This window comes from Lathyrus oleraceus, chromosome 2 (genome assembly GCF_024323335.1).
Source record: "Lathyrus oleraceus cultivar Zhongwan6 chromosome 2, CAAS_Psat_ZW6_1.0, whole genome shotgun sequence".
Classification (NCBI taxonomy): domain Eukaryota; kingdom Viridiplantae; phylum Streptophyta; class Magnoliopsida; order Fabales; family Fabaceae; genus Lathyrus; species Lathyrus oleraceus.
This window is the reverse complement of record NC_066580.1, coordinates 25,010,527-25,037,500: the sequence shown is the minus strand read 5'-3', so window position 1 is coordinate 25,037,500 and position 26,974 is coordinate 25,010,527. Positions and strand designations below refer to the sequence as shown.

The window sequence follows — 26,974 nt, the reverse complement described above, 5'->3', positions numbered from 1 at the left end:
TAATAGCATTCAATGAAATATTTGAAACTGGAAAGAAAATATCACGCTTTAATTAAATGCAAGTATTTGAGAATTAATTTTTGATTTCTTACCCTTTCCACTAATGAAAATTGAAACCCACTTAAAAGAGTTGCAAAATTTTGGACATTATAGCTAATAAATATCACAAAATCAGATACAACTTTGGCTGCATCAATAACATACTTCGTGGATTGAGCAGTTCAGTCCAATAAAATTGCAGAACTGACAATGTATATTTTCCTAAGTATGTCTAAAGCAAGTGGGCGGGCAGACTTTAATTTAAGCTTTTTTGTATGTAAATGTTTTGCTAGGCTCATATTCAAGGAAGGGTAGAAATCAAAAAGGCAAAGAAACAATTGGCAAGACTCAATTTCATCTTGCAGAAAATCTTCATTTGCTTCAACGACCTTGTTAAGGATGCAAATCCCAGAGTTGAGATACTTTTCAGATCCACTTCTAAAAAGGGTTCTTCAAATCTTATTCCCATGGGTGGAAAAAGAATTCCAGAGAGTATATAGAAGCTGAAGCTATGTAAATGCAGAGTGAAAGCCGGCCACCAACACTCTAGTAATCTGTCGCAGAGATCTCATAAAGCTGGTTATTTTATTCCTGAGGAAAAACCTTGACTTGAAGGAACCCCACCAGGTTGTGTCTTCAAAGGTTTCCCACTAACAAAGCGTTTGTCAGAAGGTCCAGCACCAAGGATCCCGAGTGATTTAGGATCCGTAATCCGGATCCCATTGCTTGTGGTTCTTTGAGGTGGAGGCTGACCTTGGAAATGATCATCACTTTCAGATCTTCTTCTCCGTTTCCATGCCTCAGATTTTCCTGTATTATTATCGGGTTCTGACATTTGGTAGCTAGCTGTATTTTTTAATCCTCTTTGCCTCTCCATGTGGCGATGGAACGGGTTTCCGTTTCTGCTAAATGAAACAGAAGGACCAACCCCAGCCTCGTCATTCTGTTCCTGTTTAAGTTTGGAATATATTTGATGAAGCCTCTCCCCTGAAAGATGGGAAAAGGTGGATACATATTTCCACAGTCGGACAGTCATTCCTGAAAATAAACGAGGCAAAAAATTCAATCATGTAATAGAAAATAGAGAACCCAAAAAACACAGGCCAACTCGTGTCCTCTGCGGAAATAGGAGATCAACAATAAATTTATAACTTAAAAGTACTCCCAATGCATGAATAGAGCGGGAACACTTCCCATTTCCCCCGAGGTAAAACTAGGGTATCAGGATGGAGAAAGCACTTACTATCTTGCTTATAGGGTTCCACTTCATTTTCTAACACAATTTGATCAATCCTTCGCCCAAGAAGTTGTAAATAGTGGCGTATTTTTGAAAGAACCTAAAGTAGACACAGGGAAGTAAATAAGGTTAAAACATATTTCAGACATAATAAAAGGAAAGAAGCCTAGGAAAGTACCTTTTCCTTTGGAAGATCAGCACTAGTTCTCTGCAATCTCTTAAGACGTTCCAAAGTTTTCGTTTCTTCAACCATCACATCTTGACACCATTCCATCCATTTTACATCTTTAAACTGCTCATATACTTCCTCATTATCGGACATTTCACCTTCCTCTTTTAAAATAGGTTCGGCCTTTTTGGGTTTCCGAAACCTATCCTTTCTCATTTGGACATTAACAGAACCCGGTTTTTTCTTCTTCTCCTGTCCGCGCAACAGTGAGATATTCATTGTCTGTTCTTTCTCTTTCTTGGAAGGCTTCCGTGCAACTTTGCTATTAACATTTTTTACCCCAAGAACAACAAGTTCCTACACAGAAAAATGAAGACATTATAGCGAGTGACAAGCAATAATGATTGATTCAGCAAATAATTTAGAATCCATACATACGTGAAATGCCAAAAACAGGGTTGGGATATGGATATTAATAGATCAAATGATAGAATATTTGATTGAAATAGAACAAATTTAATCCCTAAAATCATGGGATCTGACAGAAATCTCTTAAATTATGTAGCACCAATTTAAATGCTTAATAGGAAGTAGAACATGAATTAGTGGGCAGGGACTAGGGTTGGTTCAAATTATTATCCTGATTTAACCATGTTAAGAGTCCCACATCGGATAATCTATGGCATAAACATGTGTTTCTAAGTGGGGGCAATCCTCACCCAACTAGCCGATTTTGTAGAGTTGAGTGAGGCTCAACTCACATTCTTAAAATGGTTTAAGATCTCCATTGGACCACCCACCATTTAGTTCCACGTCCCAGACGCAAATCCTAGGCATTAGAGGGGGTGTTAAGAGTCCCTCATCGGACAATCTATGGCCTGAACATGTGTTTCTAAGTGGGGGCAATCCTCACCCTATTAGCCGGTTTTGTAGGGTTGAGTGAGGCTCAACCCACATTCTTAAGAACCCATATGTAACTTCTTTGATCACTGAAATACACAAAATAAGTGTTCATAACAGAAACCTTCACATTTTATTTGGTGGCAAATAACCAACATTTTTGGGGGAAACTTAATTTGCTAGGTAAATATATAATTTGCATGTCATATGCAGACATATTGCAGAGAAATGGATACTGTATGAACGTAAGTCTAAGATTTAAAGTGTGAAAAGACTTGACATTGAAACAAAAAAAAAGGACAAGTGTATCATGTAGACGTAGTAGAAAACTGAACCATATATCTGCTGTCTTGCATTAGAAAAATATGTACAATTTTTGCTATTTGATATCAATCTCATAGAGTGATCATGCTAAAGGATAAAAGCAAGGAAAAGAAATTATAAAGAATCTAAGGTAGCAAAGACAATTGAAAGCTGCAAGTTCTCACTCAAACCGATCCAACCAAATTCCCTTCCCGTCCACTACTTTTTGCCAAATAACATTATATTGAAGTAATGTGGTAAAGAGTGTTTTGTTTCAGACTGCTTATCTGGTACTAACATGCTCATTAATTACATAAGATTCTAGAAATATCTACCCAATTGTACCACTGAACCATACTATAATCTACCAACAACTCGGCCTTATCTCACAAAGTGGGGTTGGCTACATGGATCATGCGCTGCCATAATATTCTATGATATAACATATCTATCCAATTGATTAATATTCTAGATCTTTCTTAACAGTTTTTCTAGGTTTTCCTTTGCCTCTAAGCATTTGACCACCCTTCATCTAATCTACTCTTCTTACTACAAAATATACCAGTCTTCTCTTTACAAGCCCAAAATACCAAAGCGAGTTTCCACCATTTTTTTACAATAAATGCTACCCAGCCTCTCTCTCTGAAGTTATCATTTGTAATCCTATCTTGTCTTACCACACATTCAAGCCATCAATCTCATTTTTTGCTATGTTTGTTTTATTCTCGTGTTGGTTCTTTCTTTACCGCCCAACACTCTAACTCATACAACATCGTCGGTCTTACAATTAAGGATAAAACTTTCCCTTCAGTATGAGCAGTACTATAATATCCCAGAACTGATAATATTGATATTACCCTCAATTCATGTTATGATCTCTTAGCTCTTGTGTGTTGCTTTGGTGCTTCTATTTCCAGTATTTACTATAGTAAATAGTATTTTAATTCGTGTGAGTTGCATGTACCAAACAAGGTCTGAAAAGTATCTATGAAGTTTAGCAGTGAATGGGAAGCATGTAAAGGCATTAGAAAGGCAGAAATAAAGAGGAATTAATTAGCAGATTTGTATCCCCTCCCATTCCTTTTTAAGTGACTGTTAAGAAATGTAGTCGGACCTAACTCAACCCTACAAAACCGGTTGGTAGAGTGAGGAGTGCCCCCACTTATAAACACATGTTCAGGTCATATATTATCCGATGTGGGACTCTTAACAGTGACATTTTTTTGACTTTTTACCCATACTAGGGAAACTAATAATTTTTTTTACTTTTCAAATAATAATTGTCATTTTACTTATAATACCCTTAATTATTTATTAATTCATTTGACTTTTTTCTCTCCCCGTAATAAATAACAAAGGTAATTTTGACAAAAGAGCAATTAAAACTACTTTGAACTTTGAAACAGTTAAGGAACAAAAATTCATCAAGAAAATGACACTTAAAAAGGAACGGAGGGAGTAAATCATAAATACTGGCAAAACAAGAAAATAGCTAAAATTATAATTCATGTAATATGCATACTTGTTCCAGAAGGGCATTAGCACGGTCTCTCAAATTTGGAGCTCGTGGCAAGAAAGTTTCATGGTTTTGGAGTTCTACAGGTGCTATTTTTTTCGTAAGGCCAAGCCTTTCATCTAATCTAATCATTTCCCAATTACCAAATCCATGGTAATGTATTCCAAGAAGCAATCTTGCATCATCAACTGTAAAAAGTAAGGCATGATTAAGTAATAAAGTCATTTGAAGTAATGCAGAACACAAACTACTTAGAAAGTACACTTACTTTGATTCCACCCACAACCTTTGGACCAGTTTGAAGGTTTGAGATACGATAAAACACGAAATTGTGCAATGGGATCTTCATACCGGCTAATGCGCTTTGCTAGGAGTTGAAGTTCTTGGACACGAGTAAGTATATCATTTGCTTTCACTGGGACACCAAAATAATCTAGCACAGGCCCCTGGATGCAATATTACACGTTATAGGCATGCATCTGAGGAAACAATAAGAATATATTTCTCTGATTTTTTTCTTTTATTTTCTACAGATGTTTCTGATAATAATCAACTAGATAAATATAGGCTCTTATTCTTATCAAGTTATTCCTATAATTAAGGAGTCTTGATTACAACCTTATTGCTATAGATATTGCTATAGATAGACAAGACTAATGATTGACCGCGAGCAAAGCAGATAGTCAAACAACCATTTCACACCAGCTTTAAGAGAGTTTAATGCTATACAAACCTTTGGGTCCAGATTTTCAATTTCCGCTGCTTCTGAACAACCATCAATTAGTGCATTGAAAAGTTCTATCTGTGCTTCAGGAGGAGCTGCCACAACTGCACCACCAACGTCGGCCGCAATTAAATCAATTTGGTTCTCATTCCCGAATTTCATGACCTGGGCATTTAATTGGGGATGATCATACATCAGTAGAATATTTACGACAATGGATATTAACAAAAATAAAGCATATGTATGACACATGCACAGACAGCAAGCATGTGCTCAGCAGACAAAATACCATTTTAGAAGAGCCAAGAGAACAAGAAAAAGACAAGGGTATCGTTAACTCAAATGAGCTGTAAATGCAACATTAACAAGCCACTGGCTAAACCCACCGGGAGGCACGACAATGAACTCACTCTAAAAATAAAAGGGGCGGGGAGGCATTTTCTTGGGAGGAAACAACAGGGCTGGAACCCATCAGGATGATATCTAAAAATAAAAGGAGCCGGAGGCATTTTCTTGGGGGGAAACAACAGGGCTGGAACCCATCAAGAAGATATCTTAGATGCTGACAAGATTTAGAACCTACTCTACTACAAAATAAATTAAAGAATGTGTATGGCCAAAAAGTCTGTGATATATGATAAACACAAGAAACTCCCACAAAAAGAGTTATTTTCCAGGAAACATGGACTCCATCTCAAGCTTTCTTAACTCCTTGTCATGCTAAGCCTTAGACTATCATGCGCACACGTCCTGATTTACAAATTACCATAAAGATTTTTCAAAGGAACGCCCAACACTAATTGTTCTGGGCTAACAAAAGTGGATGCACAAATATAAGGTATGTCCAGTGCCACCTCAAAGCTCAGGCTCAGGCTCATATCTCCGAAGCTTCACTGATCCTAGCTTAAGACAAAAACTGAGTCTCACACTCAGTACGCCAGGTAGAATATGGACATTAAATAATAGGTCTGTGATAGAAATATAATACTTCAAATTGCAGGAAGTAATAGAATCTTACGGCGCGAGAAAAACGGAGTGCGTCTCTTTTAGATAAATTCCCATATGACCAACTTCTAACTTGGACAGAGGCTCCATCAACCATTGGTACTGCAGGAGCTGAATACTCTGCTTTACGGCGTTTCTGAACTCGCTCAGGTGGTTCAAATTCCTTCTTTTTCCTTTTATTACCCCTTTCAGATGGATCAGCCTCGGCATAGCTTTTAATATTTCTTGCAGAACGTGGAGCAAGAGCTTCCTGAAAGAAATATGAAAGAAAGTCAAGTAAAAGAATAAAATGCTGAGCATTAACTAAAACAAACAGTACATACACGTCACCCTCGAAACCCAACATCATTAGACTATTATAATAATATATCAATAAAAAGAACAAGATCAAACCTCAGCTTGAAATACAGCATCAGGCTTTATCCAACGACTCCAAAAACTTGCATCATCTTCACCATTGCAAAAATTGGCAACCTGTACATAAAACAGGAGAAAATACTCATAATTTCTCATCCTGTCGAAATTTATCCTTCCCCATCCTGAAAAATAAAAAACAACAAATCCATGGTACTACTACTATCCACAAGTCTTACCTTAAATGCACTTAATAACTCGCTTCCTTGTTCTCCTTCATCCGTCTTCTCTTCAACCTTCTCAGCTCTTTCAAGAATCTCATCTATATTCATACTTAAGAGTCGTTTCTTGCTTTCTTCATCATTTCTTTCTTCCTTAAAAAGCTCTTCTGCTCCAAATCGTAAGATTGCAGACAGCTCGTTCTGTCATTTAAGAAGAAAATGTTTGACATAATGATTTTATACAAATGATTTGATGCAACCCATACCATACAAATAGAAGACAGTGTTGCCTTAGTAGTTTGGGTTTTGGTATCTATAAAGACATCATATATAATGTGCACACAGCTAAACAAATATATAATTTCACAAAGGTTCTTACTTTATCAAAATAACTTCCTCCCTTTTTGGCTTCTTTCTTCTCCAATCTACCTTCTGCATTCAGTTTTTGAATCACCAAGTGGTCCAGAACCTGTAGAACACATTCTTATGAATAATGACGCAAAATTGTTGACCTCATGGCATGTCCACAAGCAACTGAATCTATCTTGTACGAAAATATTAATATTAAACATACCAAAAAAGATAGAGTACCAAAGCTAGACAAAAGAGAGTAAAACCAATACAACCATTGGATATTCAATGATTCTGAACATACCATCTTCTTCTTGGCACGCTCCAGAATATCTTCTTCGACACTTTTGCTTGTCACAAATCTATATATGTTAACAACATCTTGTTGCCCAATTCTATGAGCTCTACTCATTGCCTAAAAGAAACATAGAAATGATGCTAAGTACCTGGACAGCTAGATGGTTAATAGTGAGATCAAATTAACTGAAATACACCTGCAGGTCATTTTGAGGATTCCAGTCTGAATCAAATATAATGACAGTGTCTGCCGTGGCAAGGTTGATACCTAGACCTCCTGCTCGTGTTGAAAGAAGGAAGCAGAAATCATCACTACCAGGTGCATTGAAATGTTCCATTGCCTGCTGTCGCACCTCAGATTTTGTACTGCCATCAAGTCTTTGAAATTGAAACCCTCGAAGTGACAAATACTGCGCCAATATATCCAACATCCTAACCATCTGCAATACATCTCTAATAACTTAGCATCATCATAAACTAATGCTTAAAACATATTACATTAAAGCAGACTAGGGTGCTTAGAAGAGCATCATCAAAAGTCAGAATCTACATGATTGTCACAGCCACCTCTCCATGAACCTTGTACAATAATGAAGTCTTAAAATCATCATTTTTATCACCAATAGGTTTCTAAATTATTTTTGTTGTATAACTTTTCAAGTGGGGGAAAATAAGACGCAAGTAATTTGCACGACTTTCAACCAGGTAATATTTCAAAGAGGTTTTGAAGAGTGCTGACAGAAGATTTTCATTTTTCTCCCCTTGTTTTAGCAGGGTTTTCCTGTTGACTTCAATCTTTAGTCTTCGTCACACTAAACTCAATATTTTTTTTCAAACAAAGTATTGTTATTCATGATCAAGCCTAACCTTTTCTCATGTTAAATGTCACCTTAAACATCAAAGTTGATTCACTAGAGAACTTGTACTGCATGATATGCCCCAGATAAAATTGATGATAACTTCAACAGACGAACATATATCTAACACAACCAGAAAGATCTAAACACAATGCATTTAATATATGTTTTCAAAATTCACATGATCCTCTTATATGTAGTTGAATTAATGACACTCAAGTGTGTGATCTCACTAATTCTCCAGAGAGCCACAACCACCAAAATATAATAAAAACACAAATTGCAAGAGTACATAAGAAACAATCGGCCACTTCCAAAACAATTAAAAAGACCATCCAGTACATCAGTTTCAACTTTCAACAACAAACCTGAGAGAAAATCAGAACACGGTGCTTGGTTTCATGCAATCTAACAAGCAGCTTATCAAGTATCACAAGCTTGCCACTGCTAAAAACAATTCTCTCAAGTTTATTACTGTCACTTCCACCAGAGTCCCCACCATAGCCATGGTCAGCACTTTCAAATAGGAAGGGATGGTTGCAACACTTCTTCAATTCCACCACAATATTTAGAAGAGAAACCTGAAATTCAGCAGAGTACACTTGAATTTACTAATTTGGTGATATTTTTTAGGAGGAAGGGATTTAGATTTATGAAATTAAGTTTATCAAAGAAATATGAAATCGGGTTTATTGAAGTTTAGAAATATGAAATGAAGAGTTTATCAAAGTTTTGTCAGTCCGACTGATAACATACGGGTGCATTATTTTTTGTCAACTCGTTCAATTTAGTTGAATAGATTACCACAGCTTAAAATTATTAGATTTTTAGATTAGGCCTACTTATCCTTACAAAACTGGTTTGGAAGGTCAGGGTGTCCCTCTTTATAAACTTTTTTCAGGTCCTATCTATTTTAAATGTAGGATTTGGGTTATAAATAGTAAAAAAGATTAATAAAACCTTAAATAGCTTTTTGCATGTAGAGCAAACGTTTTTTTCTTTCAAATAATGAAATTTTGAATTTTGTTAACAACAAAAAAAAAAACACTAACTCTAGCATCTTTCGATTAAGAATCAAGTTTACAACTACATAGTGCAAAGAAATCAAAGCATAGGCCGAGTATTGGCATTAGAGTAAAAAATCAAGTTTTTATATGCACGTCATGTAAAAATATAAATTCAGCAGCCAGTATTAGCATTTACTGTTCCATTAACCATCATTGTGAAGAAAGCACAGAGTATCCATGTACAAATGATCACTAGAAATACATGATAGAGATGTAACCTGATTCCCACGAACTCCTTTGTTTAAATTTTGAAAGTTACGTTCCAAAATCCATTTATAATACCTAAATGAAAAAAATCAGAAGCAGCTATATAGAAAACGGACAAACAGGAGTAACTTTTTTTATTTAAAAAAGAAGAGAAAATCACTTACTGTTTCTGAAGAGGAGACATTTCAACCCTAAGAATGCGCTCAATTTTGGGGGGTAAAGATTTCTCCACATCTTTGATAACTCTTCGAAGTATGTGTGGCCTCAATTCCATATGAAGATTTGCAAGCTAACATAAAATAATATATGCACAGCAATAACAGTGAAAAGACAATTTGAGACCAGGGAAAATCAAGTAGCAGGGAAGTAAAGGGAAAGATTGTCAAACTCGTAAGTTGACTCATAAAAACAAGTTAAATCGTGTATAATCCTTTCGGTATCAAAGACAGTCAAACTCGAACAGACTCGCAAGTTAGAGACCGAGTTAACGAGTCTATTTTCAATTTACTAAAAAGGACCAAAACGCTGTGAAGAATGTTGTTTCTTTAATCTTTGTAAGCCCCCACGTTTCATATGTTGTATCTTTCTTCTCTATTTTGCTCGCATTCAAACTTTTGAAATTTGGGAAGCCATTTTCAGCCATTGAGATGCCTCGATGTTAAGGAAGAAGTCGATACAAATGATGGAGAGGGAGAGAAAGAGAACTAGTAAATGGCATGGGTGTAGACAGATTATATTCCTCGGGCGCCTAACTACATAAAGTGAAATTAGTAAATTACATTCTAGTGCATTAGAATTAATCTTGGTGAATGGTATTGTTCAACCAAGAACGCATCCCTTCTTACTAAACTTAAACCTACTTCCGACAAAATGACTCTTTAAGATCCCAAGTGGGCATCTGCATGCAGAATGAATATAATGCACTCATCAAGTACAACACAAGAAGACTTATATCACTTCCTGCGAATAGGGGTGCTATTGGCTGCAAATGGGTGTTTAGAGCAAAGACTTATAACTGCAATAGGACTCATAATTTTCACCATCTTTCCTACTATAGGTGTGTTAGACTTTGTAACTGATATTAAATTATTAGGAGAGTTAGTGGGTAATTATTAGAATTATTATATTATTAATTAAGAGTGTTTAGGTTTAGAATAAATATGGGAAGACATTGAGGGAGTTGATCATCTTGGAATTGGATAGGAAAAAGGACCATTTTGGCATTCGGAGGTGCAGACCCTCGAAGTTCTGCGGTACTATTCTGTAATACAAAGGGATCTTCCCTAATTTCTTTTATATATAAGTTGGTTTCTATCAACTGGCATCAGAGCAGCTCTTATCCAAGAAGATTCTACCTTGTGCTGGAAGTTTTGGCATGAATACGGCTGCAGATTTGATTCCAAGATTTGATGGAAGGGAGGCCTATTGGTGGCTGATCCAGGCTGAGCAATATTTTGGGTCAAGAAGAATGAAGAGATGAAGCTTGAGTGGGTTGTTGCATTTGCATTGAGAGGAGATGCTCTTGATTGGTGGATTTCTTGGAAAGAGAGTCATCCAAATACTTGTTGGTGAAATTTTGTAAAGGCCATTCTCAAGAAATTTCAACCAGACGTTTGGGATTGTCTACTGGAGTCTGAAAACGAAACACAGGAAATCCAAGGCAGCGATGAAATTCAAGAACCAATAGCATCTCCAACTGAAGAAAAGATTGGTGGTAAAGTTGAAGACTCACAAATCCAACAATACAGTGTAAAAGAAGTTTGTAAAGTGGATATCAAATCTGATTGCGTGGGCGACGAAGTGAAAAATACAGATTCATTGATGGTTGCCAGTGAAGCAGAAGTCCAGAGAAGTGACGGAGAGTCGGCTATTTCATCACAGACAAAAGACTCACTATTGTCAGTGTTTGCTACAATTCCTAAGATAAAGTCTAGGAACAAGAAATTTCCACCACCGGTGCCACTGTGGCCACAACAACTAGCCACGAAATGTCTGCCATTAGCAAGAAAATTTCCTATTTCATGTACTACAACCTTTATTTTACAAATTATGGGATCCGGGAGGATACATTTCTCCTACCGTGTATTTCTTTCACCTTGAGGACAAGGTGAATCTTTAGGGGGGGAGTATTGTTAGACTCTTGAGTTTTGTAACTGATATTAAATTATTAGGAGAGTTAGTGGGTAATTATTAGAACTACTATATTATCAATTAAGAGTGTTTAGGTTTAGAATAAATAGGGGAAGACATTGAAGGAGTTGATCATCTTGAAATTGGATTGGGAAATTGGCCATTTTGGCATTGGGAGGTGCAGACTCTAGAAGTTCTGCGGTACTATTCTGTAATTCAAAGGGATTTTCCCTTTTTTTTTATATATCAGTTGGTTTCTATCAACTGCAATATGACTCATAATTTTCACCATCTTTCCTACTATAGGTGTTATCCCAACACTCCCAACACTCTCTCTAAACTGCAACTGATCAATATGCAGATCTATTTACCAAGCCCCTATCCCCTCTCAGATTTGTGACTAGCAGAGTCTGACAATGACAATGGCTCTCTAACAAAACAAATCCTCTTGGATTTGAAGGGGAGATATTAGAGTAAACATTGATGGTGCTAAGCGTAACTGCTTTGTTAAGCAAAATAATCTTGTAAGTTTGTAACTAATTGTGCTGACTCAGCACAACTCTGACAGATTGTTTAACTGCCTCAGTTGGTTACATCACCCAATATATGGCTTAGTGAAAGCTGTTGCAATATAATCAATTCATTCTATACAATTTCCTTCTTTCTGAGTTTCAAAAGAGGAAATCTACATCTTCAACTTTCTCATAAAAGTGACACATCAAATACAGAGTAGCTAATATGCTGGGGAGGAAATTAATTGGCACCCGCAAGAAAACCAATTCTATTTCTTTTTCATATTTTTAATACTAAAAGTAGTCAAGAAGTTGAAAAGGGTTTCTTTCTTGTGGAATGTGTTCCACCTTCTTGTTTGCATCTTCATATTTTAATTAAAAGACAAACTTAAAATACAACTTTTTCACGAATAAACTAAGAATTAATTTGACATGCTAACTTTATTTAGACTCTTCAAATATTTTGTATATTGCAGATGGTTATTTTATAAGGTTTTCAATGCTACTTTTTTATATTCCATAAACTATTACGAGTTGAGTTTACGGGACCCTCCACGAGAGTATGTAGACCCTCGAGTTTGACAACTTTGGTAAAGGGCTGTTGATTTGACTCTGGATATTATTTGTATTGTTTACAAAGAATTGTGCAGATACACAGACAAACACAAACAAACAAGAGAAAGAGTCAAGACCCCTGACTTTTGAGATCAAATCAATCAGTCTAGGCTATTTATGAAAGGCTTTCATCTATCATAATGGAAAGAAAGAACTCAAATACTAATTATGAGTTCAATAATTTATACCTCATTCTCATGGAAAGAACTCAAATTCTTATAGTTTTGAACAAACTCATCCTTGCTCTTGAACTTGTTAGGATCAAGGAAGTGGAGCAAAGCCCTACAAAACATGAAGAGTGTGGGGGGGGAGAGAGATTATTATACAAATATGAAAAGAAAAAAAAAAAGAGAAAATAAAATAACAGGTAGCATAATCAAAACCTATTTAGAAATAAATACAGTGCATATATAATCATGTCATGAACCCCACCAAATCAAGGCAGTCTCCAGCAACAAAAAAAAAACGGACAATTCCATATTTGTTGGTATGAACCTGTAAGATAACTCAGATTTATTTTTTTTCTCCTTCATTCACCTACCTCGAGTCATAAGGGTAAATGTTAGCGCTTGGCTCTAAGTCGAGCATGAGCTCCTTTAGCTCTCTGAACTGACAGTGGTCAGTCGGCATAGTGTTAGTTAGAATCAGTTAAGTATAACTATATACATTCACTCTAGTGGGTGCACACATCGAGAATACTATTGAAATTTCAGCCGCATCTATCTTCCTTGTCTCTTACAAACATTCCTTCTATTTCTCTCAATATCTCTTTGGTACTCAAACTCTAACAGTGAGCAAGCACAAAGATACAGTATAATATACACAATGAACATATGGATATGATTAAGCATGCAATAGCACCCTATCGGAATGCCAATTTTAACTCCTTCAATATTGTATGCAGAATAGTTAACCATGTTGGCTACTTAAAATGGATTAATACAAAGGATATGCAAATAAATCATAAGTTACTCAGTCATGCATCAAGTAGGTAATAATATGCTTGTTCAGCAGCCACTAATAGAGAAAGAGAATCATGTAGGTAGAATGTACTCAACATTTATCGACATTTATCCATACAAAAAATATTAAGAAATCTCATAAAACCATAAAAGAGCTAAGTTTCATTTTCACATGTCTTCTATAAAAGAAAAAAATTACTATTACCATAGCTCTTCAACACTGTTTTGTAGCGGAGTACCGGTGATGAGCAACTTATTCTTGGTGCTAAATTCCTAAAACAGCAGCACAAAAATAAGCAACATTAAAACAAAGGTTTAACTCAACAGCATAAACAATAACTAAATATTAAATTGAGTTAAGTTACATACTAGAAGGGAAGTGTACAACTGTGCCTCGCTATTTTTTAGTCTATGAGCTTCATCTACCATCAAATAATTCCATTTGATCTTGGAGAGAACGGCCTTATCTTTCAAAATGACTTCATATGTAGTCAACAGTGCATTGAACTTTATTGGTTTACCGGGCTTTTTGTCATCATAAAATTCATACTGTTGACAAACCTGCCATAAAGATTCAAAAGCAAAAATAAAAATTAAGAGACAAAAAAAGACTAGCAAGTACTAGCTTTGATTACAAATTAAACCATCTGCATGCAGGCATGTATGTCACTACAAACAACAGTATGATTTAATGCTTATTAACATTTCAGCTATTAAAAGGTGGAACAAAACAAGTCATTTCAATTAAAAGTGTCTATCAGAACTACAACTACTTACTGAGCTGAGAAAAATACAAAAATAGCTTGTTTATCTTCGCGAGAGTCAAACAAAAATCTAACTAGATATCATCTCATTTTGTGGTCTGTCAGATTTAAAAACCATGAATTTAATTCCTCGTAGGAAAAAATAACCGTGTATAATAAATTCATCGCCTATGGCAATGCCGTATCAGTGTGATTCAACACTTGATGAAACAAAATAGCACTCGACCAAATTCATATCTAAAGTTATACCTTCTCCTCCAAAGCTAAACCAGTGTAAAATGAATTAACTTAGGACTTGAACACGATCAAGACGGGATGCATATTGTCTTACAATGTGTACAAACATAAAAAAATAAAAATAAAAGTTTCAAAACTTCAAGAAAATCAACATTCATTAGATAGCTACTTCTACATGTAAAAAGTCATATTTCCCCAGGATTTGTTTAAAGAAACAGGTTCATATATTCATTATGTAGGACACAGCATACAATTGTGCCAAACAAAAAATAGAAATTCATTTGTATATGAACTGAAAACTCAAAGATGTCTCACCTCTCGACTTGCTCGAGTACCAACATATACAATAATATTCATATCAGGAAGCCACTTCCTAAATTCTTTGGCCCAGTTTGATAAAGTAGACAACGGCACAACGACAAGAAAAGGGCCATGGATTTGCTGGGCATTCTGTACAAACAACAGAAATACGTGTTTTTATTGCATTACAAGGGCAGCTGTAAGCAAGCAGATAATTGATACCATACCTGTAGAAAACCAAGCATTGACACTGACTGAACAGTTTTTCCAAGACCCATTTCATCAGCTAAAATGACATTTGTATCATTTCTCCAGCTTCAAATGCAATAGACATAATTTTAGAAGACCAAAAAATGAAAAATACAAGACAATCGTATATGCATACCTGTTAACAAGAAAATTCAAACCCTCAAGTTGATAATCACGGAGCTTTCCACCCTTTAACCATTCAGGTTGTTCCTCAAGCTTCCGCAAACTTGCTAAACACCACAACCACGGATTAAGATCGAAATTTACACAGATAAGTTTATATAATATTAAATATGAACCACACATTAAGATCAAAATTTACATGGAAAACTTTATATAATATTTAATATATGAACCGATGAAACTAGATTATTGTTCATATGGTATTAAAAAACAAATAACTAGTTAAAGAAATAGGCTTTAGAAGTATTGGAAAAAATCCAAGCCCTATATAGACTAAAGATAAGCACCGATTAGAGTTTATAAAGAGTGACACCCTTCATCTTACAAGTCAGTTTTTGAACGGTGAGTTAGACCCAATATAAAAACCTAATATGGTATCGCAGCCTATCGATTTGGGTCATCCACCATTTATATCCACACATAAAACCCAAATAGTGTTGGTTGTGAGGGGTGTATTGGGAAAAGCTCAAGTCCTACATAGACTAATGATAAGGCCCAAATCCTAATTAGAGTTTATAAAGAGTTTTCTCACCTTACAAGCCGGTTTTGTAAGGATGAGTTAGGTCCAAAATAAATATCCAATAAGACAAGGTCATATTAAAGGGAATTATCAGAAAATGCTCAGCTGCACCAAGAAGGAAACAGGAAAAAATATTGAACTACTACAATGTGAACCAAAATTATCATAATTTAAGAATGGATCAAAGAAATTGCTATTAATCTGATTTGTAATTAAAAAGTAAGACATGACAGTTTTCCTCAAAAATAGAAAAACAAATGGAAACAAAAGTAAATTTTAAAAAGGAAGTGTTATGATGTCTAATGGAGAGTGGTAAGGAGTGAACTGAAATGTAATGGAATCTCTACTGTATTATTTAATGAATAATTACATGCATGTATATATTGATGAGATCTTAGAGGGTGCACGCAACCCTACCCAACCCACTCTGATTTGGTGGATTGGACTTGGCTCACCTACTTTTGAAAAAAATAATACACCAAATGAAAAGAATTGAGTACAACGATTTACATGCATGTTACTTAAAAAAAATAAAAAATAAAAAATAATTAAAAAAGAGATGCAAAAACGATGATTGGAGTCGTTTGTGTTTGGTAATAATCTATTAATGTCATGGTAACTTCGCCTCATCTTGATTTCTAAAGCTTACTAGTTACTACATATTTATGCCTTAACAGGGATTGGGTTTTCAAACAGTAACTTCAAAGAGCAACGGTTTCATCAGTTTTCACTATGAAACGCCAAAGTTGTCAGTGAGGACGCCAACAAGAAAGGGCTGGCACCGGGCAGCATACCAATGTGAGCAGGTTGCATTGCAAGATGGCGGCCAGAGATGGCTGGCTGTGGGTGGCACACGGCAGTGTCACAAACGCTGGCCATGAAAAAGAAGTAGGTGGCGGTAGTTGCGAGAGGATAGCTCAACTGCTTTGAGCTAAGGGTTGGGAGAGTTAAAGGATTTGGGTTTAAACCCTGGTGAAAGAGAAGGAAAAGAATACAAACATAACTAATTACTAAGCCTATCCAAAAAGAAGAGTTAGCAGTGAAGTATATTCCACTTGATTGAAAATTTTTAGAGTAAATAGCTGATACTGATACACTTTTTATAGTCTATATTAAATCTATCGTAATTGTTAAGAGTCCCACATGGCCTGAACATATATTTATAAATTGGGGCAGTCCTCACTCTACCAACCGGTTTTGTAGGGTTGAGTTAGGCCCAATCACACATTCTTAACATGGTATCAGAGCCTCGTTTAAGATCCGGTGGACCACCCACCATTTATTTCCACGCTCCAGATGTCCAGTCCTGGACGTGAGGGAGTGTGTTAAGAGTCCCACATTGGACAATATATGGCCTGAACATGTGTTTATAAATGGGGGCAGTCCTCACTCTACCAACCGGTTTTGTAAGGTTGAGTTAGCCCCAATCACACATTCTTAACAGTAGTTAATGAGATACAATAGAATGAAATTCAAAAAACATATACAACCCCTAATTACGGTAATTAAAATAAAGTACACATCCTGATCGTTTTTATAATATATGAAGTTAAGTTAGTTGGGTCTCAGCATCAGGGTAAGCCTTAAGACAGCGCTTACAACTTGTCGAAATATCCCACTCATTTACTTTCCCTTATTCTTAATATTGTAGACATCATGTTTACGTCTTTCTGATTGTAGCTTTTACTTTTCCCTATAATTTAGGGATCTTGATTGTAATCATTCTACCCATCAGCAAGATCCTCACATTGGCAGCAGGATTTGAACTCGCACCCTTGTGGGATGAGTCACGTCCTTACCAAGTGGAGCAACATAAACATCCTAATAACAATAACCCCGCATAAACCTACTAAAACAGGAAGAAAAATACATACCTTTGCTCTTCTTACGCTGGGAATCCACCACCTTCCCTTGAACAGACATTGCAGCCTCTCGAACCTGTTCAAATACAGAAGAATAAAAACTTAATATAAAACAATATTCCAACAACCATATATAAATCTTCCATATGCATACATTATGCACCACAGAAAAACACAATTACAAGAACCGCCACAAAGCCCAGTGCTGATGGACAGATGAGAAACCTCAAGACTACCCACAGGGCACCATTCCCAGTACTAATTTCACCCAAGCATGATTAACGCTGGGCTGAGATACAGTAGAACTCAGCTAAATGAACAAAGATATAGCTCAGCACAGACTAAGCCACAAAGAACAAAAATGCAAAGAGTCAAATATGAAATCCAAGGTGAGAAAAACTATCAGAAATTCAAACTTCTTTATTACGAGAAGATTACTTCAAGAGCAACTGTTTACTCAGTTAGTTGTATCCTTGCCATATAGTATCCTAAAATTATCAAAATCATCATGTCCTCATATCCTTATTGTTTCATACCCAATTACCCATGATACTCAGAATCATATTTTTGCTTCCTAAGTTCACTACAAATTTCTACCACATTGTGGCCAAGCCATCTTAATATCTACATGCTAAATACAAGCCAAATACTATTATCCAAATAGTTTTGATAATAAATATAAGGAATAAACTTCCCAAAACCAGCAGTATAATGAGAATAAATAAGTAAAAAAATGTAGAGAACTACCCTATATTCATCAATTGAATGTTGAGCAAAAGAGATATCGGTGTCCTTTTCCCTGGTACAACAAATAATCAGACAAGAATGTGAGACTCACATAGTATTACTAATACACCATAGACATCTAATTACTGCACTTGCTGAACAAGGACTTAAAACTCTAAAGCAGAACGGAAAGACATTGCATAGATGTTCTACTTATCCTCCTTTCTAGTAGTATGAAGACAATGGATGTACAGAAAATGTACAAAAAATCAATCGACTAAATTTAATGTATTGTACCAAGTCACTTCAGCATAAGATAGTCCTTGCCACTTGACCAGGTATTCGGGGATAACATTGCCAGAATTATCTTTATTTATCCTATCTGCAATGATTCTTTCCACCTGAAATATGCAAATATCTGAATATATCAAAGATTTCAAGAAAAAGCAAACACATAACATTTAATTATGCAAAAGGGAGAAGGAAACCTGACTGTTCTGCCTGATAATTTCTAAATCCATCTCCTTACTCACATCATAGACCTCAATCTGCATACAGGAATAAATAATGTTCAAAAAATAAACACAAATAATATTACGATATCATGTGATAGTTATCACTTATTTAAATGAAGATAGTTATCCACTGTCTTCATACAAATAACATTATCAGGGTGAAATGCATGGAAAACTTACAAGCAAGAACGAACATGTATACGTTCAACCAGGCAAGACTAGTCAATATACTTTTTTTTATGATGCAGCTAGATTGAGTAATAGGTAAAAGAAAGAACAATAAGAGGCAGAAAGTGCCACAGAAAGTGAGGATGATAGGCCAATGGGCCATCCTGCATAGTGTATGGCCCAATTAGATAGACCTTTATCCAAAGTTGATTGCACTAATTGTATAACATTCAAATAGAAGTATTATAAAACAAGGTCAAGTTGGGAAATTCACTTTTGTATGCGAACTTCCTACAACTTGTGAACTGGTAAACAATATCCCCCAAATAAATTTCTGCAAGAGCTTCTGTGGTATTTATTATGATATCAAGATCTATAAAGATGAACTAGAACATCTAAAACAAAGTCTTCTAATAGCTGAACTAAAGTATTTACCTCCTCCCTTGAGATTGTCTTCCGGTACCTGATGTCCTCCATTATTTTCTTTGTATAATTCAAAACCTTTTTAAAGCCACTGAGCTGCAATCTCAAGTAAACAGGATGTATTACACTTCTGCCAGAGAGAAATGAAGAAAAACCTCCAAAAATACATGGACAGTTAAAATGACCAAAACAGCAAGGATTATTTTGATAAAAAAGAGAGGAAAACAGACAATTAAAACAGCATAACATTAATTAATGCTTAATAAACAATAAGAATGTATACATTTTGTAGCTCTACAAAAGACTTCCATTGACAGTGCAAATGAGACTGCCCCTTCCATTTTATTAAAAATTCCATCTCATTCCAATCAAATTCAGAATCAAACAAGTGACTCGTTAAAACAGGCTCAGATGATCTATTATTCATTTGAGCATCTTCAGATGTTCCCTTCAGCTGATGCCAAAGCACCTTTTCAATAGAGTCACCATCGTCCTCTTCAATTTCTTCCTGAGGAACATTTAAAAGAATCAAATTATTATTGGTAAGTTGAAAGTGTACATTAAGTAAAAGGTGGTATCATAGTAATTTAAGTAAAATTCCACATTCTAACTAGCAAGACATTCCCATATAAACAAATAATATAATAACTTAGCTCGGGAACCAAGATTCTAACTACACACACCAATCATCATTGCCGGATAAGATTCCCTTGATTAACATAAAACACAAGAAATAAAGAAGGCGCCTAAAAGCAATGATATGTAATCCTGTACACAAACACTTCTATAATGTACTGAAATTTCCCTCTTTTGCACAAGTCCCATCAAGTAACAGACAAATTTCATGACTGAGATCATACCAACCCTAAATCAGTATACACATTTAATAATTGCATGTTGATTTGTTGAGTAATGCTTTCATGTTAAATACACACATTCTCTAGCAAGAATATAAAAATATCTCGATATATTTGGGTTTTATTTTAGATTAATTTAGAATATACCTTAGATTATCAATTAGGATAGGTTTCCAAATTTCTTTATATTTCATGATTTTTCCCTAATTTAAATAGGATTAAGAGTTCAGTAATTATCATGGTTAGTTTCCTTAATTAACTCAGATTACACGTCTCGTAGGATAATAAGAGTTGTTGCTTGCTACTGCTTAGTCTTTTGCATCATCAAAAACCATAATCAGAATTAAAAGTCTATTTTTTCTCTTCCCTCCTCCCTTTTCTAAAACCCTATAACTTCAACAGGGTAGCAGTCTCATCCCCTGTGACCTGTCTCAACTCATCACGATGATTACACGGCCAAGTTCCCTAAAGTCTAGAAATCTAGTAAAATCTCATTGTCTCCGATTCTTTTCTTCTTGTCAGTCATGCTCAAATTTGGGCCACCATATCTCTCACTGGATTTTTCTGCTTGCTGCTTCCTCAATTTATCTCAAATGCCTTAGATCAGTTTGCACCAACATCATTTCCTTTCGATAACCTCCGCCATTATCAAATAAGCTGACATCAGCTAACCTAAATGTAGTATGTCCCCAAGTAACCCAAATGAAGTTTAGCCTTATCACTACAGATGATACTTGACCCGACATTCCCAAACAAAAGCCAACCCTGGTAATTCCAATTGCAATTTGGCCCTGACTATTCCAGATTAGTGATGAATTAGATATGGTTCATACTAGACTACAATCATGAAGATTACCGATGGTAATTTCTCCTATCCCATTAGTGCGCTGTGTCATGATGATTGTCTATGGTTATGATATGATACACCATTCTTAATTTCAATTTTAACATTTATTTATTTATTTGGTATCGTAAATTTTCTTGTGGTCTAAAAGCTTCCAAATGTTGTTCTTGGGGAATTTGAGGAAATTTTGGTTCGTGCAATTATAATTGCTTACCACAAAATTTCAATTGATGATCATTCCAAAGACCATCATCTTCTTCCTAGGATAACATTTCAACCACCTCTTCAAATTAATGATCACTGCAACCATTTGGAGGAGTCCTTTTTTAGCATCGGTCATCTCGCTGAAATCTGCAATATCCCCAAGTTGCCTTTCTGACCATGTTGTGTAGCCCGTGTTATATTTTCTTTTTTAAGGTTTCATTTGCAACAAGCATAAACTTAGTAAGGTTTAGCTTGAGGGATTGTGTTAGAGTACACAAATATTTCATAATATTTGGGCTGTATTATCGAGTAATTTAGAATACAGTATATTATCTCTTGGGATTGGTATCTATACTTCATGATTTGTTGCCATACTCAATTAGGATTTGGAGACTAGAGTCAATAGTTATCGCAACTAACTTCCTTGTTTAGTTAGGATTAGGTGTCTGGTGGGTCTTTTTGTATCCAAATCATAATCCAATTCAAAATCTTCACTCTCTCTCTTCCCTCATTCCCTAGTTCCCTGTCTAACTTCAACAATAGTGGAGACAATAAGAAATATCAAAATGGTAGGTAACTAAATAATCGTTAGTCTATCACAACATCATTTCCTAATTTGGAACAGCATATGCTGCCTGCTTGTTCATTTAATTTGACTCAACATTTTGAATGCGCGGAGAATTTTGCTACCTCTTGGATTAGGACAGTTTTTTTGGTGTAAAACATAGGATAGTGTTTTTAGCCTCCCGATTAGATCTACTAATGATTATTTCAATGTAGGTGTGCCTTCCCTCTGTTCTTTCTATTAAAACCTTTTATCCATTTAATAACAAGTGCATGTAAAAAATTTCCTGTTCAAATAGACTCATAATATACTGCCAAAACTTTGGCCTAAAAAGCATGTCTACACGGTAGTCATTTAATATGAAATCTAAAACAGCTTTTGGGTATCATATCGGACAGTGACGTGATGATTTGAGTCTTACATGTGTGAGAACTGACAAATAAAGTTTAATGGGTTTTAGTAGACAAATAAACCCCAAAATATTTACACTAAATACACACATCCAGAGAGACAAAGCATAAACTGTGTTCAAATATGAATAATGAAGGATTTACCTTTTGAGACTTTTTCTTCTTCCCTTCATCAACTTCTTCACTTTCATCACTTTCAACATATGATATCTTCCTAACCGCCCTACGAGAAGTGCGAACGTCACTGTTGTGTGTAGAAAAACTTGTTACTGAAAAGCGGCTGTTATTCTTGCGGACATTGAAACTTCTCTTTCGTGTGCTTTTGAAATCTTCATCACTATCACTGTCAGAATCCTCTGTTGTTGACTCATTGTCTTCAAAAGATGATTTCAATCTTCTTTGTCTGCCAGATGCAACACCTGATTTGCGATCTCTGGTAGATTTTATACTTTTTCTAACTTTACCTTGTTGCCTTCCCTTGGGTTTTTTGGTATAGAAAGATTCGTCATCATCAGAGACATCTAGACTTTCATCACTGTCATCATTTTCATCAGATCCTACACCTTCCCAATTTTTATCCTGGAACACCAATCAAACCATCGAATACTCAGAAACACTCACCAAAAAAGCAAATGCTTGTTAACTTTGAAACTGACAATGAGGCGATATTTGACCTCTAACAAAAATATATAACCTCTTAATATATTAACGGTCATTATTGCAAATGATTTAGATCCTAATAACAATAATAACCACAAAAAATAAACACCTTGTTTAAGGTATGGATATTCTCGGCAGGCTCAAAATCTGCATCATCAGGATCATCTTCTGCAAGGTATCGGCAAAAAATGCATCATGAGAGTTCACCAATAATCAGTGTACTAAGTAACAAGGCCATTATTAGCTAATTTTAAAATAGTAGTATTTCATGCATGAGAAACAATCTCTATGCAAATTCAATGTTCAGCATACCATCTACTTCATCCTCTTCTTCATAGTCAACATCACCATCACCATCATCATCTGAAATCCTAGATTTCCTGCGCACTGTTCTTTTCACGGAATTAGACATCAGATGAGGCTGTGAATTTCGTCCAGTGGGCTTGTGAATCCCATTATAATGCAACGAGTCACTTTGATCTTCCCCATCCTGCTCATAATATTCATCAGACAACATCTCTTCTGCAGGAACATCAGAGTGACTTCTTCGGCCTTTACCTGCCTCTTTTTGTCCATCATCATCTTCTGAGTCTACCCTTCCTGTTTCTCCATCCAAAGAATTTTCTTCGGATCCCCCTGCATTTCTATAGTCTGATCCACTTTTTGATTCCTTTCCAGAATCCAAGCCATTTTGAGGAAACATTGGTTGGCAGTCCTTCCAAAATGTCGAACCCCACCTTCCGGCTGTAGATGCTTTACTACCAACAGCCTGTAAGTTGGATTCTCTCAAAGCATCTCCATCATTAGCTGTTCCCTCATTTTGCAGTCTACAGGCACCATCTGGTCCACCATCACTCTCATATTGTGCCTCCAAGTTCATATCAAATTCTTTCTCACTAGAAGTTGCATCAGGACACTCATTACCTACTGGTCTAAGAATATTACTAGCATCCTGTCCTAGGCCTTTATCTTCCATGACACTGTGTGAGACTGTATCATTTACGAAGTTCCTAAAGAAAGCCATTTTGTAACGTATGACTAACAACTATACTCCAATCTCCTCTCTATAAGAGGGATTGATCACTGATCATAATAATAATAATAATAAATGACATGTATCACTTGCTGCTTTTGTTATCTACAGACTCCTCAAAAACCTGAACAGCAAAGAGTAATAAATGGTCAGCGTGATCCAAAATTATGCTCAATACCACACGAAGCAAGTTAAATATACAAGATGAAAAGCTGGCATTACAACCCCATAAGTTAGAATGGACATAGAAGAAAAGCAAGTGAACTACTTATACAAATTTTGAAAATTTTAATATGCTCACAACACCTCAAAGTATGCTTAATTTTTAACCATCAAACTACCCGGGTTCAACAATCAGTGACATCATTAAGTTGAAATTCCACTATAAACCAGTGGATAGTTAATGATTGTGTTAAAATTCCCATGCTAACTTATTTTCACACCAAGCGACCAAGTAGCCGGAAGGTGGGGAGATTATATCAAAAACCCAGTAGAACTTGATGTAGGTGAATTCAATTTTAATTTTGAAGTTAAAGAAGAAGGTCCTATTTGATGAAACCAAGTTAAAGAACCAGTTAAATTTATGAAGAATTTTATGAACTGGTTCAAAAGAGTGTTTGGTTTAACGGTCAAAATTGAATTGAATTAAAACCCCTGTTACGCCAAACTCGAATTGCAACACCGTGAAATGCACAAAACCACCAACACCAAATCAAAAACATGTTAACTTCTCAAAAGTAAAGCCAATATTGAATCGGAACGGATCAACAAGCAAATTCAACAAAGCGCGTCACTAAAACCCCTAAGGCTTGGAAAACGCTTACCTTACTACCAAACCTAAAGACAAACCTAAATCCGCAATCAAAAACACAATTCAGAGATGAAATCACTACGTAACAAACGAATTCATGCTGCGATGATGGAAAATTCGACGGCTCTCACCTTCAAAAACTACACAAAGCAAAACGAAGTTCCGTTAATTTTGGTTTGACCGGAAGGGAAAGCGACGACCGACGGTGCGCGGGGTAATAATCGTGCGCACCTCCCCGTCCGACAATGAATCGTCGGAAACTGAATCGGCGGCGGCGAATATGAATAGGAAAAAATAAGACAGAAAAATCGGCTGTTGTTGTTGTTAAAGGTAAAGTGGAAAACGAGATTGGAAATTGTGAGAGAACGGCGGAGGGATTCGCCGGTTGCGGCGGCGGTAAGTTTGATTGGGAAAGTGAAAAACGACGCGGTGTTTTGGATTAACCGACGACGGTGAGCAGATTAAAGGGTACGAGAGATAAAGGTGTCTTTAGGAAGAGACGCACGAGAAAAAAAAATATTAATAATGTGAAGAATATTTACTCTTTTTTTTGTTACTTTTTTTTTTATTTGGCAAAATTAGGGATGGGGTAAGACGTCATTTTGCCTCCTAATTGAGAATAATTTGGGTTGTTAATATTAGCTTAAGCATATGATCAATTATTTTTTAACAATGGTTAATTATATCACACATTTCAATAATCAAGTTATTTACTGTAATTAATCATAATTTTTTTAATTGTTTGTGTTGTTTCTTCACAATTTCTAAAAATATCATGTCAAAATATTATAGATATTTTATTACGATAACAAAACATTTATATTCATTGAATAAATATTATTATTATATATCAGATATAATAATTATTTAATAAATTTAAAAAAGTTATTGTTTTTAATACTAATTATGTTTTAATTTGAACTTATTTTTAGACTAAAGTGATTTGAATTGAATATATATATATATATATATATATATATATATATATATATATATATATTATATATTATATATATATAATATATATATATATATATATATATATATATATATATATATATATATATATATATATATATTATATATATATATATATATATATATATATATATATATATATATATATATATAATATAATGTGGTGTCTAGTGAAATCCATTTAAAAAATATATATCATAAGTGTGGTGGATATTTTGAAATTAAAGTTATGTTGTTTAAATAATAAAAAAGTGTGTAATAAAAAAAAAGTAAGTGTAATTTATTTAAAGAATATGCATTATCTTTTAATTTGTGTGAATACATGAATGATTAATGAGATTATTCAATGCTTAAGTTAACTCAAAGCATTAATAGTAGTCTTATGGTAAGTAATAGTAGTCTTATGTTAAGTAATAATACAACATTAACTTGATCTCAACCCTTAAATCAATTTAAAACCCTAATAGTAATAGTATGCCCACTGGTAAGAGTAATATCATGTTGAATTGATCTTCAACTCTTAACTAAACTTAAAATTATAATACATTGATACTTGTCTTTATGTATAGTTATATTTGTGATCGTTTGAATATGCAGTGTTATGTGTTTTCAAATATTGTAAGTGTTAAAAATTAGTGTGGTAGTGTTAATAAAAGGGTAACAACCACCTAAGTGGAGAAAATATATATATATATATATATATATATATATATATATATATATATATATATATATATAAGATAAACAGACCTCTCAACTAAAATGATCAATTGAAAAAATTATTTTGATAAATATTTTATCAGACTTTGAAAAGTAGAAAATAGTTTGTGTGGTGGAAGCAAATTTTAGTATAGATTGATTATGCTTATCGATTGGAATATACAGATAACAACTTAATAAGTACACAACACAACAAAGATTAAATCAACAATCTAACTAAAGAGTAAATAATATATTGTATTGAAATGATTATGAATTTACACAAGACATATAAAGATTATAAAATCAATACAAGTGAATTATATGATCAAAGTTTTTAGATTTAATCAATAACGAGACAAGTTCAAAGTGTTGATTCTAACAAAATCTACGTTGTGTAATTTCTACGAAATTAAAATATGAGAGAGAGAGAGAGAGAGAGAGAAAAGTTTAACTATCATCCTCGCTAAGTTTAATCCACTATCCAATGGTTTCCCATT

At 34.8% G+C, this 26,974-nt stretch overlaps 1 protein-coding gene across 1 annotated transcript; it reads right to left on the bottom strand.

Annotated features, from left to right (window-relative positions):
- Positions 1-65: 65 nt before the first annotated feature.
- LOC127117824 (protein CHROMATIN REMODELING 5) lies at positions 66-25,324 on the bottom strand. Its single transcript, XM_051047937.1, has 31 exons — positions 24,929-25,324; positions 23,266-24,110; positions 23,063-23,121; positions 22,438-22,872; positions 19,697-19,921; positions 19,426-19,509; positions 18,796-18,855; positions 18,605-18,708; positions 18,329-18,380; positions 17,594-17,657; positions 15,153-15,246; positions 14,995-15,082; positions 14,783-14,917; positions 13,836-14,027; positions 13,672-13,739; positions 12,693-12,786; positions 9,412-9,536; positions 9,259-9,322; positions 8,342-8,554; positions 7,314-7,556; positions 7,124-7,234; positions 6,848-6,937; positions 6,487-6,669; positions 6,287-6,367; positions 5,907-6,143; positions 4,898-5,053; positions 4,433-4,610; positions 4,171-4,352; positions 1,455-1,802; positions 1,283-1,376; positions 66-1,077 (listed from the first exon to the last, which is right to left on the bottom strand). Exons 2-31 carry the CDS (start codon positions 23,975-23,977, stop codon positions 620-622), a joined length of 5,229 nt encoding a protein of 1,742 aa, XP_050903894.1. The 5' UTR covers positions 23,978-24,110; positions 24,929-25,324; the 3' UTR covers positions 66-619.
- Positions 25,325-26,974: the final 1,650 nt, after the last annotated feature.

Excerpts from the sequence above, each read along its gene's own strand:
- LOC127117824 (XM_051047937.1), bottom strand. The coding sequence starts at position 23,977 with ATGGCTTTCTTTAGGAACTTCGTAAATGATACAGTCTCACACAGTGTC. Across the intron at positions 6,938-7,123 it reads AGCGTGCCAAGAAGAAGATG|GTTCTGGACCACTTGGTGAT; the intron begins GTATGTTCAGAA and ends TGTGTTCTACAG. Across the intron at positions 4,611-4,897 it reads TTGAAAATCTGGACCCAAAG|GGGCCTGTGCTAGATTATTT; the intron begins GTTTGTATAGCA and ends TATTGCATCCAG.